The 19,880-nt window shown below is 43.0% G+C and overlaps 1 protein-coding gene across 1 annotated transcript in view; it reads right to left on the bottom strand.

Annotated features, from left to right (window-relative positions):
* The window catches only part of LOC105462691 (insulin-like growth factor-binding protein complex acid labile subunit), a 202,842-nt gene that overhangs the window by 122,631 nt on the left and 60,331 nt on the right, over positions 1 to 19,880 (bottom strand). The window contains exon 2 of the mRNA XM_011709493.1: positions 16,488 to 16,562. Within this exon, the coding sequence (XP_011707795.1) occupies positions 16,488 to 16,562 (75 nt within the window). The remainder of the gene's footprint in view (positions 1 to 16,487; positions 16,563 to 19,880) is intronic.

Here is a 19,880-nt window from a genome sequence, read left to right as displayed (position 1 = left end):
CCCCCCCCCCTTTCTCTCTCCTACAAAGTAAAACGGCTGTGGCTGGAGTAATTTTTTAACGCTACGTACGTTCCACGAAACGTCATGACGTCGTGCGGAAATTTCAAAAGCCATGCGACACGCGCGTCCACCACACGGCGCGCGCGTTTGTTGCGGTCCAATGAAAATCGCGTTGCAAATTCAAAACACACACACACCCCTGGCCATTGCAGGCTCAGTCGCCGTTATCAGGAAAAACACAGGGGGTCTTCTGACGCCGGGAAGGGAGGACGAGAAAAGAGGGACGTGAACACGAAGCAGAAACACAGAGAGTAAAACGGCAGACGGTCGACAGCCGCGGGTTACGAAGGGAAAGCAGAAAAGGGAAGCAGAGCGGGGAGGAAAGGGGAGAGATTCACGATAAAAAGGAGGGGAAATACAAGGAGCACACGAGGGTAGGAAGGGCTCGGGACTGTTCCCCACGCGGCACGCAGGAGGGTGAAAAGAAAGGAAGCACACCGGAGGGAAGGAGACGGCGAGCGAGCACGCGGAAAGGAAAGAAGAACACCGACTTCAAAGAAGATAACGATCTTTGCTTACGTTAATTACCGTCTGACAAGGATGAACGACCGCCCCACGGTATTTTCGCCCGCCGGTAGATTCCCATCAAATTGATTGTCTCGGGAGAAGGGAGAAAGGAGGAGGAAAAAGAGGAGGAGGCCGTGACTTCGGGCGATCACGGGTCGCGCGCATCCGTCGACCGTGCCGGTCAAGCCCTGATAAATCATCCCTGATAAGTGTATACGTATTAATCCGCGACCGCGAGAGAACACAACATCATCGAGGGAAAGAGGGAAAGGATGAGCGTAATTGCGAAGCGCACCGTGAGGTAATAGTAAAATAGAACGATAAATCAGGAGGTAGCGATCGTCTTGGGAGTAGCTAGACCGGACCGACTGGATATCTCGCGCGCGTCCGGACCGATAGATCGCTTCTGCCGGAGTTTCGAGATGGATGTAAGATAAGTCGGCCGAGGAGTGGCTGGAAAGCTTCTTCGATCGTTCCCTCGAAAATGGCGTGGTAACGCAAAGTCGAGCAAAACGTTCGCGGACAACGACGCGTGAATATTAGATGGAAGTTTCTACCCTCCATCACAGCAGCGTAATGTCTTTTTCTCCCACTTTCTCTCGAAGAGACAGTTTATTATATCCTAGAATAAAATAATTCAATTCCACTTAATTGAGTTTACGTTGCTGTAATTTTAGGTGCAAAAATACAATGCATATCCTCCACCAATAGTAATCAAGAAACAATCCGCACTGGTTGAAAAGCGTAGCAAATTTAGGAGATGTTTTATTGATTTGTATAAGCATGTTTACCATGTTAATTTGATTTATCGCGGGTTTACTGAAAATGCTCCCAATGTTCGATTATATTGCTATTAATGTATGTATTTTAGTCTAAACACATCAATCTTACGGATCACTTTAAATTAGAAATAAATTTACACACAGAAAGTGGCTTGTGAAACAAAATTGCTGCGAAAAGATACCGTCGACGGTGTTTTTATGGCATATTCAGCCACCATGCATTAGATTACTCCGAATTAATATAAATAAATTGCCGTCGCGCGACGCGACGGTCGGACGCAAAGCTCTCGCGAAATAAAAGGCAGCCGTGACGAGAAAACCGTAATAGCTCGCGGTTGAATATTCTATAGTTGAATATGACAAGGCTGCTTCGGACAGCTACCGGAGAAGAAGAGGAAAAGGGGGGGAGTGGGCTCGGAATGGAGAAGAGAGGGCAACGGCGAGATAAAATGGCTTGCTTGAAAAAAAAAAGGGAAAGAACGAAACTGGGTCGATCGAACGAGCCATTGGTTTTCGTAAATAATACCGGACTCGGTAAAGTTTCAATCTTGCTCTTAATGAACGAATAGTTGCGAATAATTCGTAACTGTACGGCAATCAGACCACTTTGCGACAATAATCAAATTGTAAAACTTGCAAAACTGTCGCTACGGTCGTTTTCCTTATGCCTCGTCCACGGCTTTTACATGAAGCCACCCAGATTGTAATAAATTTTTAATGAGCCGCTCTACGCGCGGTATCGTAAACGAACGAACGAACGGACGGACGAAGGGGATGGTGGTCGGTATGCTCGTAAGAATAAGAGATACCATTACGCGAACAATTTCTCCAACTGTAGCAGCAGCTCTCGTGAGGTATTTACTACGATGCGCCGCGCGGCAACGAACGGTACCTACGGAGAATACGCAATAGTACCTGTTACAACCTCGCAGCGAAGACAATAACGAGGAAACGCTTAGCGCCGCGAAACAAAGACGCTCGGTGTTACTACAAATTATCCGCCCGAAGCCGCGCGCGCGCGTCGGAAAAAGAAGCATCGCAGTTACGACGTTTACAATACCGATGTACACGGCTGCTGATGGTTTTTGTACAAGGCCATTTCTATGCCGCGTTTGTATTTCAAAACGGATTGTTACCGCGGAACGGAAAAGCCAGTGCACGAAGGAGACGGAGGTGCACGAGTGCGCCTGTGTATAATGAATTTTCTTGTAATTAAATAAATAAGAAAATGTTAAACGTGTATACTTTTACAAAGCAGGGATTTTATGTCATAAACAATACTGATTCCTCTACCTTTCTTTTGTTAAAAAAGACATCTGATATTTCTCTTGATTTGTTGACGGAGCTGCATAAGAACACACTACGCTAATTAAAATTTAAGGGAAAGTCGTGCTAGAAATGTCACTCGCGAAATTAGGACTGTGGAATTTCTAAGTTGCGGCAAAGACGAATCGAGCGCCTTATACTTATTTACGTGCACGTTCGATACTTTCCACCTTATCGGCGAATCATCTTATACCCGGCAGTTTCGCGATGCAAGGCAGGTGTACCTCGGTAATGATCGGCACCATTTCCGTAACCGCTGCGTTTCCTACTTCTCGCTGGCAACGAGAAGTTTCCTCGATCTTCCTTTTGCGGTAATCGCAAAGTATTCACGATCGCGTAAATATATCGGGCTTGGCTCTTCTCTCGCTATATTCTATCCACTCCCTTTGTACACTCATCACGTATTTACCATTGAACGCGGTACATTTTTCTCACATTTATTGTACGTGGCAATTCTTTAATTACATAAATAATGTTTTGCCATTAAATAAAAATTTAATTTAAATGGTAATTATTTATTAACATTACATTTAAATGCGATTTTCATATATTAGATAAATCTGTCGAAAAAACGGACGTTGTATACCAACTACAGCGTTAAATACTGCACAGGAAAGACGTGAGACTTCGTCATTTGTCTCAATTCCAGCGGGCCTCTTTGAGGATTCTCTCCGCGGCACATTCGCAACCCTACAAATATATGTCGCGTTAACTTGTCGATCACGCTCCTGCATCGCGCTCTCCGTCTCCGTCTGCGCGGTTAGGTACTGCGTGGCGGGAGAGCCGTAGGAACGAACAAAGGAACAAAACCGTAAAACCCCATGCACGAACGACGGCCTCGTTGCAGCTCCGCAATCTACGTCGGATCTTGAAAGGCGGGAACACCGGGAAGGCCGGAAGTGACGTCAGAGATCAACAGAACGACGGCTGGGTTCAGAATGCGGACTTTTCAGGCTGCTTCAAAACACACGCACGCAATCGGATTCGGAGCAAAACAGGACGAGAGCAAATCTTCGGGGAAAAGTGCCGATATCTATCATTTGACGTTTTCGGGTCGATTCGGTGACGTAGGAACATTTGATCGGGTGAATACGAGGGCGAGGATATTCCATTCAAATCTGAACGAGTTAGGGGATATCCCCTCCCATCATAGAATATTGATAAGCCTACGATAAAAATCTAGGATTTGCGTAACATTTGCAAAAGACAATCTCAAAATAAAATAGATAAAATATTCTATAATCATTATGTGTGCAATGAGAAAGCAAATAACTTGTAATAAAATAATAAAAAAAATATATTTCACGGAGTCCCTCTTTCTCCTGGTTATTTTATTGATCCATGAATATAAGAGAACGTATGCCAAAATAAATAAGCCATTGGTTCTCAATAAATGACCCAAGGCACGACCATCAAGCACACAGAAATTCCTAATAGCCTTCATAATTATATCTCAATAAATGTAATAAAATTAATATAAGTCTCAAAATGTTCTAAGAAAAAATTGTATCTATCGAACACAAGGCTATTAAACTTTTATCAAACTTAATAATGTTTATCGAACGAAAGGTTCTCAGTATACTCATCGTATTAATAAGCTAACATAATCGAGGCATTTCCATTGCCATCCGAATTCCACTGAAATAAAAATAACGCGATGTGTTATTCTTGCGCGTCGCAAAAAATTACGTCCGTTAAACGATAATCTCGCAATCGGGTGATCACGTCGAGTGAGCCTAATTACCGGCGTAAGGCGGAAGATATTAGGAACGCGTAATTACACGCGCATGATAACCCTCGCTCCGCAATGGCAACACGGCCGCTGCATTATCTCGCGTCGTGATTAATAGACATGAGGCAGGGGACGATAAGAGACACTGTAGTCCCGCTCGCAGTGTAACGACATTCTTTCAATTTCGAGTCAATTACCTGGTCTCGGCGCGAAACAGCCGCGCGTAATCTCGGAAAACCGTTTACGTCGTAAAACGCGCCGAGAGAGTTTTATCGGAGTGGCGTGCATCGTGCCGCGCGAGATGCACTATAATCAGAAGGCTGCACCGAGGCCTCTAGGTCCGCGGGTTAAGTGTAACGCGGGTTGCTAAACGCAGCGCTGCTTCTTCTTCCACGTACAGCCTAATGCCTTCCAGGAGGAGGCGCAGAACAATTCGCGTTTGCATAATCTCCGCCAGGAACCAAGCCAGTAAAGAACGCTCCGTGAAAGGGACAGAGATCTGGTGCGTGGAAAATTACTCCCTCGAAATTCGTACAACGCTTCGACCGCGATAATTTCGCGACACGAGTAGATAGAATCGCAATATTTCGAGTTTAAAACGATATTAATGCACATTCAATTATAAATTGTTAAATTACGTGACAAATCATCGAGCGGAATGTTGTAACGTTTCGATGAAATTTTATTCATATCGCATCTTCTATTATAGCTATAAACCGGCCATGTTGGCAAATATAACTGACAAAAGAGGAAATTACATCGCGTTGACTTTTAATTAATAAACGCTAAATTTAGCGCTATAAACAGGTACAAACGAGACTCATCGTCGGAGTAAATTCTCTCTATAGAAAATTTCTTCCGACAAATTTCTTTTAGCTAAAAGTGCTTATATATTCGGGTGCAATCTTAATACCTCACGATCCTGCGCATTCTTCGACATTACTGACGTTACAGTCATCTCCGCTCCTTCCATCTTATTTCCAATCCCTGTATGTACGGTCGAGGAAAAGTACACGCTAGTTCCGAGACACTCTGTACATTGTAGCCGTCGCACGAACACCTGTGTACGCCGTCAACGAAACTGGCGTATACACTTCCGTCACGCGCGTGTAGAGCGTTTGCAGCGCTAGGTGCTCGTTGCTGTCCTGCCTGGTGAAGGTATCGCGATGATAATCGCGCGCCGGGTGGAGTCCTGGCGGACGATAAAATCCACCGCCTAATGCATGGCCGGGCGGTTATCCACGCGGCCGGAATTACCGGGGAGCACGCACTGACAGTGACACTGTCGCTCGCGCACACGGAAAGCACACGGAATTTAATAACCGGACACCACTTCGGTCTCTCGCAACGAGGGGGTCTAACTGCGAGAGAGAGAGAGAGTCCCGCGGCTCGCATTAATTGCGATTAGAGGGACGCGACAGCCGACGACATGTACGGTTCGACAAAAGTAATAACGTAAAGAGCGCCGTTCGTGTATAACCTCGCGGGAGCCATGAGGATTTTACTACAATGTCGTAATTGCCGAACACGCTTCGGCTTTACGATGAGCCTTATCACGTTAGAGATATAATTAATAGCGTGACTTTTAGATAGTGACACCTCGAGACAGGAACGAGCAACGCATTATACGTCTCAACTGAAAGTGAACTTAAAACATCTGTCTTCCTTTTTTTATTTTTTATTTTTTTTTTTAGATATCTATGTATACATTTCTTCTAATAATGTATATAAGCTTGATGGTAATGGGATTTTGATTGATGGAAAATCAGCGCTGTCAATTAAATATTTACAAACAAACAGCAACAAAATATTAGTCTCTTTGAAATCGTATTATGTTGTGTAACGATGTGTACAGTTTATCTTACTTATTCGACGTTAATAGGAATCACACAGTTCTGTTATTTTAAACGCGAAAGAGATAGAGACTAGAGAGAGAGAGAGAGAGAAATTAACGTATAATAGATAAAGATATAATTTCAAAAGAACTTCGAAAATCATGACTACAGTATTCATAATTGTAAATATGTTGCTATCATATTGCTATCATATTATTAGAACAATAAATGGTAGAGAAAGTATTACGGTTAATTATTAGGTTGCTAATTATTAGAAGGAATATAGATACATATCGTATCGGTTAATGAGATTATAATGAGATGCATTAAGGTACTTTAATGCGATTATTAGAAATCTTAATTAACGATATGTTGCTTCTTTATCTCTCGCGGAATATTAATAACGATAATTTCTCGGATGTAAATTCCGGTGAGAGTACTAATTTTTCCGATATAAACGATGCAACTTCCACTGCAGCGGCGTGCGGCGCGACGCGACGTTTAATGCGAGAGCGATGGGCGTGCACAAATGGAATTGATGCAAATTAAAATTATATTTCAGATATCTTGCACATTTAACAGGGAACAAAACCAAAATGACGCCGAGCCAAAATTATGCAATAATATTGCAGAAAGATAATTATGAGCGAATTAAATAAATGAAATATGAGGTAACATCTGTAATGAATTTCAAATAACTGAACTATATACTGGACCAATAATCAATAAGGACGATATGCCACTGTGCGATGCATAAATAGCGATGCATAAAATCGACTTCTTTTATCGCGCGAGATCCCAAATAATCACAGTAACATTATATTATCGTCTTTTTTTATCTGCAGTAAGAGAAATATCATCATTTATTAATATGTTTCAGTTATCGAGTTTAAAGTTCAATGGCCACTAGTGTGACCTAATATCGCGCATGGGTCATTTAATATGGGCCAACCTCATTACATACTATTAAACCGATAATATTATAATACAACGAGAAATAATGATTTATCTGTGCAACATAGTTTCTCCCTAAATTCATCTATATATACATATTTATTACGTTATAGATATAAGTATAATATCTCTCTCCATTTATTTATTCACGTATTCGGTATCTACAATAACCATTTGCCCGTTCGTAAATCCGACTGCGACGTATCACCGGCGGCTAATCATGTTACCGGCAACAAGCAATTTTATAGTCCCCACGTATCGCGCGCGTCGCGAACAAATAACCATGGAAGAACGCGCGATAATTGGAGCGGTATAGTCGCGTCGGTCAACTCGCGTCATAACAAATTCATGTCGCGTTTCCGCTCGAATGACGGAATAAGTTGCGGGGGAAGGCACGCGCGCGATTTATACGCGAAGTATCCGCGAAATTATTAATGCACGTCGCGCTACGACGCCCGACGGGGGGATCGTGTGTACTCTTTTTATCGAGCGGTTTATTCAGGTAAATAACCCGGCGAACTCTCCCTTCGGTAGAGAGAGACGGGGAGGCTTGGTGGCGCGGTGTGCTTAGACCATCGACGCAGATCGACGCCGCCTGCGAGCTTTCGATAAGGGCGCCGAGGACCCGCCGTGGCCAAAGGACGTATTTTCTTCGCCCTTTGCATTTCATCCCCATCAGAGAGACGCGGCATTTGCACTACCTTAGAATATTCGACGAAAAACCGGTCGTCTCCCTCCCCCCTCCCCCGTGTGAATTTCAACAAAATCTTCATTTCGTTAATTATGGAATCAATTACTTTCCAGAGGATACGAGAGGCAAATGAGTTGAAGTGTCATGTGTAAACAAATTTTAGTTAATTTAAACATAGTTACTAATTCATTAATCTCTAAATGCTGTTACGATTAGTCTGGCCGAGTATTGGAACAATAACTAAATATGTCCAAATAAAATCTTAAAGAAGTTATATTTATCACTTTTACGTACAATCATATTAGGTATGTGAAGTGTCAAATTGATTTTTAGATCACGCCGATAGATTTTTAAAGAATTCTGTTTGGTAGCTTGAGCATTGTCGTAACAATGATCTTATAAAAGTAATTCCATCGGGTGGTTTATCGACCGGTCGCACGACGCCATCTTTCATTCGGGAGGAACCGAGCAAAAGTCAATACACGCTGTCGCCGATATGAGAGGGCTCACAACCCGCTCGCCGGGAAAATCACATTAGCGATGTTTCGGTAATCGCTTTTATATCCGGCGCGCCGTGATTGACGGCGTCGACGGAATCGGCTTTCACGCTATGTCGTATCACCGCGGGGATCCGTTCTCCCGGAGGAAAAATCTGTAAGCGGTAGCGCGCGCGATCGTCATCCTGTGGACAATGCCGGTCGGATGCCTTGTCCGTCGTATCGCTTAGCCGGGAGAATTGGAAGACACCGATCGAACGCTACGATCGATGGAAACTGCATCGGCGATATGCATATTTGAACAAAGTCTCCGACGTCAAACACGTTCGACGTATTTTAACTACGGACGAATAACGCTTTAAAATTACGATATGAGGTAGTGTGCAACGCTGGTCGGTTTTGAATTACTTTGGAAATGCTTTCATATAATGTAGAAAAAAAACGCTCGAGAATGAAAAAGATAAAGATAAACCACTTACAAATAACAACAATATATTGTTGTTATTGTACGTGGTTTATCTTTATCTTTTAATTCTTGCGCATTTTTTAACAACCTTATTTCTAATACAGAATGATTTATTTTATTGCAGATACGCGTTATCCAGTAAAATTATGCTTCGCACAAATACTTATCGCAAATATGTTGATTCCAATTCTGCCGATAGAAAGAAAACACCATTCTGCATTCTATGCGAGCTTCGCTACGCTTTTAACGATTCCGGGCGTCTGTTCCGCTGTTCTCTCGCTTCTTCGTTACGTTCACCTATCCGTTTGCAATACGATCTTTGGTATACAATTCAACCATCGCGCGACGCGTAATTGAAGCGCAAGTGACACGTATGGAAAAAGAGCGTCGCTCGAGCGAAAATCGCATTACCAAGGTTTTACAATCGCAATTTTTGTCCGTGCCTCGCCGTGATTGACGGCGCCGATGCAATCAGCATCCGCGGCCTTTCATGTCGAAGATATCGTGATTCGAGGCGAAAATTAGAGTACAGACGGCTAACAGACGGTTCGAGCGATCATGATTAAACGTCACGATTGTTCTATCTGCGGACAGATAGAAGTTTTATTTAGATTGTCAGACACAAATTCCCCGGACGTCATGAACAAAAATTTGTCGAAATATATGTATCAGCCATTCTTTCATCAACGACACATGCAACCCAAAATTTACCAGATCCTCCGATATTGAAATCGACGCCTATTTTTATACTTGTCTTTGAAATCTATTTTGATTGAATGAACACGGCTCGTATAGTTCGCGCGAATATAAAAATCGGGTTTATTGAAATTAATTTAGCGGACAAAATGGCTCGATTGTCCATTCGTCGCATCGGGTGGAAAATAATAACGCTACATATAAAGTATATATATCGAGAGGGATGTAGACAGAAGAAAAAAAAACCCGTTAAAATAAATAACGGTTCGTTTAATGATCGCGACGGACCGGTTAATAACAATCGTCGCCGTCGGGGTTAAAAGGTCGATATTTCGCTTCGAAATGTGACGATAGAATGCCCCGCGCAGAATCTTTATGGACAATAGAAAGAGTATCGCGGCCGACAGAGCGACGGTGCCGCCTTATCGACCTTTCTGCCTTCTTGTTGCGCTGCCTCGGCTGCCATTGACATGCGATCGCGGACTGCAAGTAACGTGCATATCGGGATATGGCCGGATGACGACGGCAGGGGATCACATTAGTGAAGTTTCGGTAATCCCTTTTATGTCCATTGACCGTGATTGACGCTGTCGGCGATCGACCTTTTTCGTGTCACCGACGGCCAGTGGCTATATACGGGAATCGAGGAAAAAAATTAGACAGCGGACAGCCGGCCCACTGGTTTTCCACCGGCGCTCGCTCGTTAATTCGCTCGTCCACGGTGAAACGTCCGCGACAAAACAAACGCGATTAAAGCGACCATTGCGATCCATATTTGCTACACAAATAACACGCGAGCGTGTTGGACGTACATCTATCTATCTATAATATCCGCGCGGGTTTATCAAGCGAATCCGTTATATATTATATCCGATAATATAACTCGCTGCAACCTAAATTAGTATTTTGGAGTTTTGGTACAACTAATATCGGTGGAAAATGGAGGAAAATGTACGCTTACAAGTGGAATACGCACACACGCGCGCGTAATTTAATTTGTTTACAATTAAATTTGTTTATCCATCTGATAATCTTATTAAATAAAAGAGAACGAAATTTAAAAAAAAAACGAAAATAAATGTTTCTAATTAAATTTCTGATAAATCGAAAATTACAGAGAAAACAATACACACAAATTGAAAAGACTTGCTTGATGGATTTATCTGTCTAATTTCCGGTATTTATGTACTCTAATTCGCGACAGGATACGATTCGTCAATAAAACGAAACATTACTTGCATCCAGGCTGTCATGATTAAGCAAATCCGATGTAGAATCGGGAATCGAGCGTGATGTAACATCGAAGCAAGGGGCACACCGAAGTGCTTAAAGGTTAACGAGGTAGCGTATCCACTTTATTTTTCCACTTCCCTTTACACGTATCCGTTGTACCACCGGCGGCCATTGCACGACCTGTAGCCAGCCGGCGAGTCGACGTGCCTCGAAATCAAAGACTGGAAAAACACGTCAGCAAACTTTCGATAATCGCTTTTACGCGTCGACCGATCGTGATTCGCGTCCTAGGTGGAAAACGCGGCGCTGGTTCTTGCAAGCTTATTCGCATCGGCTACCGGTCAGCGTCAGCGGGGAAATATCGGTCGACGACATCGGTGACGATGACGACGACGATAGCAGATTTTATGATGGCGATCGAACGTCGGAAATGATTCGATCGATATCTTACGTTCTCGTGCAGGTGTGGATAACTATAGATGACGAGAAATCGCCAGCTTTAACGCGCCGGCGGCGGCCCCTTATCGCGCGTTACGTTTCTTATTATGTCCGGTGTTGGGTCAAGCCGAGCCGCACGTTGAAATGTACCGACGACTCGCGCTTGCTTTTACGTTAAAACGCGTTAAAGCCAACGCGTGAATGTGCACCGCGAGATGTGGCGTGACGGACGTGACGAATTATTCAAATAATGCATGGCGACCTATTAAAATTAGCGTGTTTTTGAAAGCGAATTTAAACATAAAAGGAAAGGAAGGAAGGAGAGAGAAAGAGAGAGAGAAGGCGTTAATCCTTCTCTGTTTTTCGAGGCGAGTATAATCGTTGCCGTGCATTCAGGCTGTCGAGTACGTGCGCAGTCAGATTCGCTTTTGTCGCTGCGGCGCAACCAAGAAATAATTAAATGCGATTCACTTTGGTCTGTATGAGCGCGCCTTCACTTCACGATCAATTTTTCAGGAGATGCTCTAACCTACCGTCTATTTTACCTCTTGCGCTCGTCTATTCATCGCTATTTAACATCGCGCATGTTAATCCGAGAGTTGCCGTTTCTGCTTTAAACCTGGTATTAATTTTCTCTTAATAAAGGTATCACAGGCAACGGGAAAGCTAAAAGCAATAAATAGCCGGCTCTTTTCGTTGAACAAACTTCTGGATTACAGCTATTTAAACAAAACAAAGTTTCAACTACTGCTTTCACCCGTTGATCAACGTGTGAACGCGGTGCGCGCTCGTATTGAAACCGTTTGAAATCTCTGCTATTCGCTGACCGTCGGAGCTGAACCGCACCGAATCCTCATCTGCCTTCTCCGGAAGAACGTTGCCAAAGTGAAGGCAAACTCAATGGTTTACCTTCGACAGTAAGCGAATAACGGAGAATGCAAACTGAGTGTAGATATCGCGCTTAACGCGCGTTGATTAACGGGTGTTTAATTACTAAAGTATTTCATCTCAAATATTAGATTCTCTAGTCTACGAAATCTCTTGCCTGGGGAAGAGTGAACTTAAAACTTGTTACAGAATTTAAAATCAAGATTCCCACTTGGAACACCCTGTATATCGATCAATCCTGCCGATGCGTTTGCACGCCTTACTTCGTCACCTCGGGCGAACGTCGTGTTTCACGCCTAAGATAGAGAACTCGGTCAGTAGCTGGCTGCCGCGACCGGATGTCAATGGCGATTTTTCCGGCCGTGATATACGGAGCGACCTCGATATTCCAGACGGCGCCCGGCCGGAAGAACAGGCTTTTCACATAACGAGAAAATCGAGAAGTTCAATTAAATACTCGTCCGAGCGCCGAACTCTAAAGTCGAGATAACGAGGAACAAGGATTCGATAGAAAAGCCTGAAGTAGTATACAATAAAATTGGAACACGTATAACGATACCTGAAGACGAGAAGATCGGACAAAGAAAAAAATTAGTAATCTAACTAAAATATACATAGATTTGCTACATTTAAAGTTAAAGTTTAGATAACGTTATTTTATATATATATTATAGAATCTATAAATGCGCATGATTCGACAAACAGAGCGCGTCGTATTATTGCGAGTTACAAACATATATTGCTGATGTCACAAACATATTCTAAGTCATAATTTTGAATTATATTATATTATAATTGATAATTTGACAACTGTGCAATTTTCTTGTGTCAAGCGTCGCCTAAGTATCATTCAGTACTTTATACTTTTTGTTACCATTAATTGATGCGTTGTAGCTTAAAAACGAAATTAACTCAAAATGTAAAGTAGCTTACAATCGGACGCTTCTCGACGGGACACCTCGCACTCTAGTGCAACACATTAAAATGTATTCAATTTAATTTTCGAGCGTTAAATCGTTTAATGTTCGGCCGTTCGCTTGCCGGCCGACACTTGAGCTGCTTTTAAATCCGGCTCTTCAAATGCACCGCCGCACGTTTAACGCGGTCGTGCACCTCGTCAGCTCGCGGCGTGAGTTTTACTATATCCGCAATGCCGGCTACTGACGTGCAGTGGAAGTGCAGGTGACACGTGTACGGCGGCGATGGTGGCGGCGGTAGTGGCGGCGGCGGTGGTGGCTAGCCACCGCGATGCGGCATGTGTGTGTGTGCGTGTATGCTGCGTTGGGGCGATTCCCGTCGCGCGCACAATCGGACACCTGTGCGGTCGCACAGAAAATGACCATAATTCGAGTCATTATTCTCGTTCTAAAAAAGAAGCCTCTCTCTCACCGGTCGAGACCGTCTCGACTTCCGGTTGCGGCGAGGCTTTCCGCTCCGCTGCCCGATCGCGCGCACGGAACGGAACGGGATGAATTGGAGATCGAGGCTTTTTCACGAGGGCTTTCCGGAGGATTAGGTGGTTTCTGCTGACTGCTGGGACCCGAGATCCTCGAGCGATAACGAAGGATCGAATGTATTCCGGTCGACGGGGCTGACTTTACGATAAACGAGACTCGAGGTGCAACCAATAAGAAAGTTTATCATAATAAAAGCGTATCGCAAAGAATATATTTTTCATTAAGGAAAACATGTTTCGTATAAGTTGTAAAATATAATATTCTGATATACAAGTTCCAAAAAATTAATTGATATTAATTGATATTAATTCCTACATTTTCTACAATAACATCACTTTTTTTGCTTTTTGGAAAAAAAACTTTTCATATTCAAACAAAGTTATACATAACGCTACCACGAAATTAAACTTTCGCAACAGAATTATTAGTGAAATATTACATACGAAACGTGTTTTATTTCTACATCATTATTTAATTATTAAATGAATATTATGAGATAGCAAATATTACGCGAGTATATATTAATAAAAATTTAATAACATATATAAACCATAATTTACGATACTTTAGTAATGATTAATAAAGAGAAAGAATTTAATAATAGATATTCATAATATTTGCAGCAGCTTTACACTTTTCGTTCTTCTTAATAAAACGATACCTTCTCACTAAGCCGACATCGTATCGTCCCTTTCGAGGAGTTTCCAATATCCCTCGCTAATCTCGCGTGATTTTTTATCCACGCTTAAAGATTGGCTTCGCAAAGGGTTAATCGCCGCTATTAACCGTAACCGTAAGCTCGGGGCTTAACCGCCGACCTGTCTCCGAACGTTGCTTCTCTTTAATGTCTCGGAAGTCTTGCCAAGACTCGGATAACGAAGGAGCGCGGTTAAGCGGCGAAAAAGCAGCTTAACCTCCTTGCTTCTCGGCCATTTATTTCTTGATGACGCCTCGCCCCGTAGTCGCGATCGAACGATAACTTTCGTCGCCCCGGCCGACGATTTAAGCTTATTGTATTTATGTAAGAAGCAACGCTAAACAAAAGCGGGAACGAGATAACGCAATGTTCAGGCGACGAAAAGCTACGAAAGGACAGGAATCGTCGAGCGCTTTTGTCGACACCGCTCTCGCCATCATCGTCATTGTCGTCCTTGCCGTTGTCGTTGTTGTTGCGGTCGTTATTGTCAATGTTGCGAATGAGGTGTCTTTTCACGCGTCAAGAATTGAACTAGACAAAACCTTCGATAGAGTCTTCGAGCGTTTTTCGAGCTCTTACTCTTCCATTTTCGCGCTGCGAATGAATCGTCGGTGTTCATAAAGAATTCAACATATCGGCAGCTCGCAACGCTCATACGAAGCGGAAGTAAAAAGAAAACAGGAGAAAAAAAGAAGAGGTAAAACACAAGCGTCAGATACGACGATTCCAAGCTAGCCATCGCGCGCCACGTGATCGATACTGGAGCGGCCAAGAGAGAGTCCCGGAAGCTCGGAAGGAGGTGCGATAAATCTGTTTCGAAGACCATCGAAATTCCGCGGACGTAAGGCACAAGGGGAACACACATAGGAGACGTGGAGAGAGATGAAGACGAAGGGAGGCTGAGAGGAATCGAAAGTAGATAGGGATTGACTGACTCGTGTCTTCCGATGCTCTTTGGTGCGTAAAGGGCGCCGTCGGACCCTTCGACGAAGCCGACGAGCGGAGGGGTCTTACGCACGCATGCACCAACGTCGAGAGTCACGCGTGCACACATGACGCACACACGGGTATAAATACGCACGTCGGTGCGTACAAGCGCACGACGGACAAGCTGCGTGGAAAGCGGTAGCTATTGTTACGGGTATTATTTGCCGCTAATCAGAATGGGCGGTCGACCCGAGGTGCGAGGGTGTAAGTTGGAGGATCTGCGTGTGTGCGTGGGTGCCATGCGTGAGTATGCGCGCGGGTATGTGGCAGTGTTTACACACAGGGGGCGAGGGACGAGGGAGAGGAGCGCGCTCGCGCGTGCTACGCGCGCAGCTCCTAGTTTGAACGCACCACCGCACCGCCGCGAACGAGACACAGCCTGATTGCAGACCCCGTTTCGCCGTTGTCGGTACCACGCCCTGACCCACGAGATTTTCAAGATACCCGGCACACGACCCACAAGCCCCGCACTTTATGCGGGGTCAACCAACTCGACCCCTCGTCGTTACGAGCGCGATATCGATACAACGGCGCGGCGCAACGAAACTTTCTTATGACGGTGACGGCACTTAAATACGAATAAGAAATACGAACGATGATGTGGGAAACGTTTATTATAGCCTCGCGAACGAATCCTCCTTAAAAAATGCATGTAACTAGATATAGGATGTCCTCACTAATTACAGATGTACATGTAATACACACTCATTAAAGAATATTATATGTCGTGAGTTAAACGACAAAAAAGTCGCAATACCGAGACAATTTCGAATTATAAGCAATTGAAAATTAAGTAACGTTGGCACGTTAGTTAAAAAATAGAATATTAATTTTCCTTTAGAAATGAACGGAGATAAAAGAAATTTGCATTTAATTTCGAATGGACTTTACTTTGACAGAAACGTAATTTCAAGCTCAATTACCAACTTTGAGAAGTAATATTATGTCTGGAAAGATTTTTATTAAGACAAAGTCTACTTTAATCGAACAAAGCTATATAAGTATAATCAAAAAAAGTGACATAAACATATCAAACATTAAAAATCAAATATTTAAGGAAACTTCAATTATAAGAATTACAATGTTGTTACAACAATATAAAATTGTTGTATGTATAATAAAACTTTATTCGCAATTTTTCCACTCTCTTTGTTATATAAAATACGTGATATAATAAAGAAGAGATAAAAAACGAGCGTGAAAGAAAATGACAGAGAAAAAGCGCGAAAATAGAAACTTACCCGTGTCGAAGAAAGCGAAGCCTCGGCGTTGTGTTGATGACGTTCCAGTGACTCGTAGTTCTGCCAGTAGTGTTTCTGCAATAATAAAATTCACGGTTAGTGGATTGATCGCTACAAACCATCGATTCGATACTTGAGTCTCCCGGATGTTTGTTCCCGGCAATAATCGCTCGCAATGTATGGCTCGCGGTTTGAGTTTGTAGGAGGAGCTGAGGATAAAAAAACCCGAAACTCTCCACATTTCACCTTCGAGGTCGGAGAAATCGCGCGCCAGGTGCCGCATTTTGTACAGGTACACGCTCGTGTGAACTCGAAAATATTTCGGAAATATTTCAATCTACGATATTGCTTTGAAGAAAAGAACAAGTATTGAGCGCGATTTTAAATTCAAGTATAAACGAGTTTAAATTCCTTTATATAATCAAACATTAATATTAACATTATATGATACTGCAATTTTGTAGTATATTTAATGCACAAAAGTGAAATTTTTGTATTTATTAAATAAAAAATCTCTCGAAGAAAATTATATTTCCGCTGTATTTCGCATTTCAATTTTATAGTTTTTGACACGTAATCATGTTTACTTTCCGATATTTTTAGTATCATAGTAATTAATAATAAGGTATTTGACCAACGTATTGGTAAGTTGCTCCGAAATATAAGTTCGATATCGACGATACTTCTCTCTTGCTGACTTTAATAAGTAAATATCACGCAAAATGCATCGCGACATTTCTGAGAGAGCAATGTTTCAAACGCGACACATCGCGCTCTATAGATGGTGTGGTGGATTTTAAAAAGGACTGACAGACTGCGGATCCATATAATATATGTATGTACATATTAGCGGGATAGAGAATGTACGTCCCAAAAATACATCGCGTATTTGTCCCGATGGCACATTATTTTCGAAAGTCGCAAATGCCACTCTCCGCAACGCCATGTATCATTCGTATGCTTTTAGTCTTCATTATACAAAACTTGTCGCAAAAATAACAAAGAACTAAATAATGATCAAGAATGAAATATTCGATGATTGTACGAAATTCGCACGCGTTAAAATTCGATCGATTTTGCGGCTCTGGCTAATACTCTCAGTATGCAGCAAGTGTTGTCAGTAAATTTGCCCCGCGTTATTTCATTTAGATAATCTGAATATCGCAATATCTGGATACTCGCAATTTAATAGGTCCAATAGCTCCGCCTGCACACACATTGCACGAGACATCGTACCGACGCGATGCGTAAGGCGATGCCGCTCGAGGAGAATTATTCCGAGCACCGCAAGCGATATCGAGAGGAAACGATGGAATTTCCGTCGGCCGGAATTCTTGCTCCAACCGAGGAATTTCCGGGCTAAAGAAATCGGGAAGTCGGCATACGGCGCGGCGCGCGGCGGCGGAGTGATCCGTGCATTCCGTCAAATCGACGAAAGTCGTTTCCGGGCTGTTAACGGGTCGAGTTCGAAATAGTTGGGTGAAGAAACCGACAAAACTGACACCCACCCGCGAGCGGTATTTGCAGACGGAATCGCGTTGCGGCCCGGCCGACCGCGGCTTGCCCGGAAGTGCCGTATCTCCGAGGCGATGTACATACATACATACACCGCGGGGTTAATTCGACAGTTGCCGACGTGGACGTCGAGAATGTTCTCTCTCGGATTCTATCCGAAGTATTCCGAGTATAGAGCGTACCCCCGTCCGCAAACTGACCGCTAACCGGCGATTTTTGAGGAATCCGAAGGTGACTGACGCGCCGCCTAAGCTCTCCGATCGCTCGATATCGATCTCTCCACGAGTGGATTCGAGAGAGGGAGGGAGAGAGAGAGAGAGAGAGAGAGAGAGCCCTGTTCTGACCGCCGAATCGGAACATTGGAAGATAATTCGCTCTCACATACAGACATGCACAACGCACACATTTGCATGAAAATCGATGTCCAACTATTCTGGCACGACGCGTTTACGCGCTAATACCAAGGCAGGTTTAACTCCCTGCTAATATCCTTGATTATCCAAAGAGGGTAGATAAGACTTTTAATCCTAAACTCGAGAATGAACTTATGACGTTTTTTTATATATTCACGCTTTTCGTTGCCTTCATGTCTCATGTTATGCCATTAAAATTATTTTAATTCTTAAACTGTGAGTGCCTCTAAATTTATAAATATTAAAAAACAACAACAGCTTTGAATTTGCCCGTGCATAATTAAATTATATGTAATAGTTATATACATTTTTACTTATAACATCACTTTAACCTCACCTCTTTGAAGTTAACATGTTGATAAATGAAGCGACAGATTTTTTTCTATCCAATTTCAAGTATGAACTCTTTCTCGTGCTTGGAAAAGGTGGATAAAGATTAACACTCGCGCAAACGTGAAAGATATTAAAGTTATCTTTCTCATTTTCGTTTCAAAAAGGTACATACAATCTGAATTTTTTTGAAATTGCAAACAGATTTTTTTGCGGCATACTGCACGCGTTCGCGTTACTCAGACGAAACTTTATGATGCATGCCCGCTCTTAATTAAGCTCATACATCTCCTTGGATGCTCCTCTTGAAAAATACTGCTAAAGTTCGTCCCAACGCACATTCATTATACTTCAGTAATACGCGCTCCTTTAACTCTTTGACGCGTAGGATGACTCAAAAGGGCTCTGCGCGATGTTCAGAATTTTCACATCGCGCTCACCTATATCTTCGGACGGGTTAAGTCGGTAGTAATGTGCATCTCCTGTTTTTCAATTCCGGCCGCGAAACCCGTGTCAGAATCGCGGGGGTAAATGATAGGGGGCACGTGAAAACGGGAATGGCGAATTATAGAGCGCGAAAGAAAGCGCGCCCGACTTGCGGAGAGAGCGCCGAGTGCGCGTTCCCGTTGTAATTCGAGCGCAAAACTACAGGAGGAAACTTCCTCCCCAAGACATGTATCTCGGTCTCCGAGATAACGTATAGTCGCGTCGTTTGTCACAGAATCTCGCTACGCACGACCCCGTCCATGCGCCCGCATCTTCTCGTAAAGCCCGTACGTTTCCAGTTACTGCACGAAGACCGGCTCCAATGCGCATCATTAAAGAATTTCCAACTGCGGCCTTGTGGCACACATATTTCTTAACGTGCACGCAATTTAACTTGAATTGATAAACCCGAAAGCATATATCGTACCTTTCTCATGTACGCGCTTATATATTTATGATTCTAAAATTCGGAGCTGTAAACAGAAATATAATATTTATTACTATTATTGATCGTATTAAACGTTAACTGATAATTGTTTCGTTTCTACAGAAATATAATATTTTAGTATTAATACACAATACATACACAAAAATTGTATAATAGATAAACGAGAATATTCAAACTTTTATTATTAAAATAAAAATATTA

The sequence above is a fragment of the Wasmannia auropunctata genome, unplaced genomic scaffold (genome assembly GCF_000956235.1).
Source record: "Wasmannia auropunctata unplaced genomic scaffold, wasmannia.A_1.0 LD336095.1, whole genome shotgun sequence".
Taxonomy (NCBI): Eukaryota; Metazoa; Arthropoda; class Insecta; order Hymenoptera; family Formicidae; genus Wasmannia; species Wasmannia auropunctata.
The sequence above is the reverse complement of the archived record's forward strand: the minus strand, read 5'-3'. Positions and strand labels throughout refer to the sequence as shown.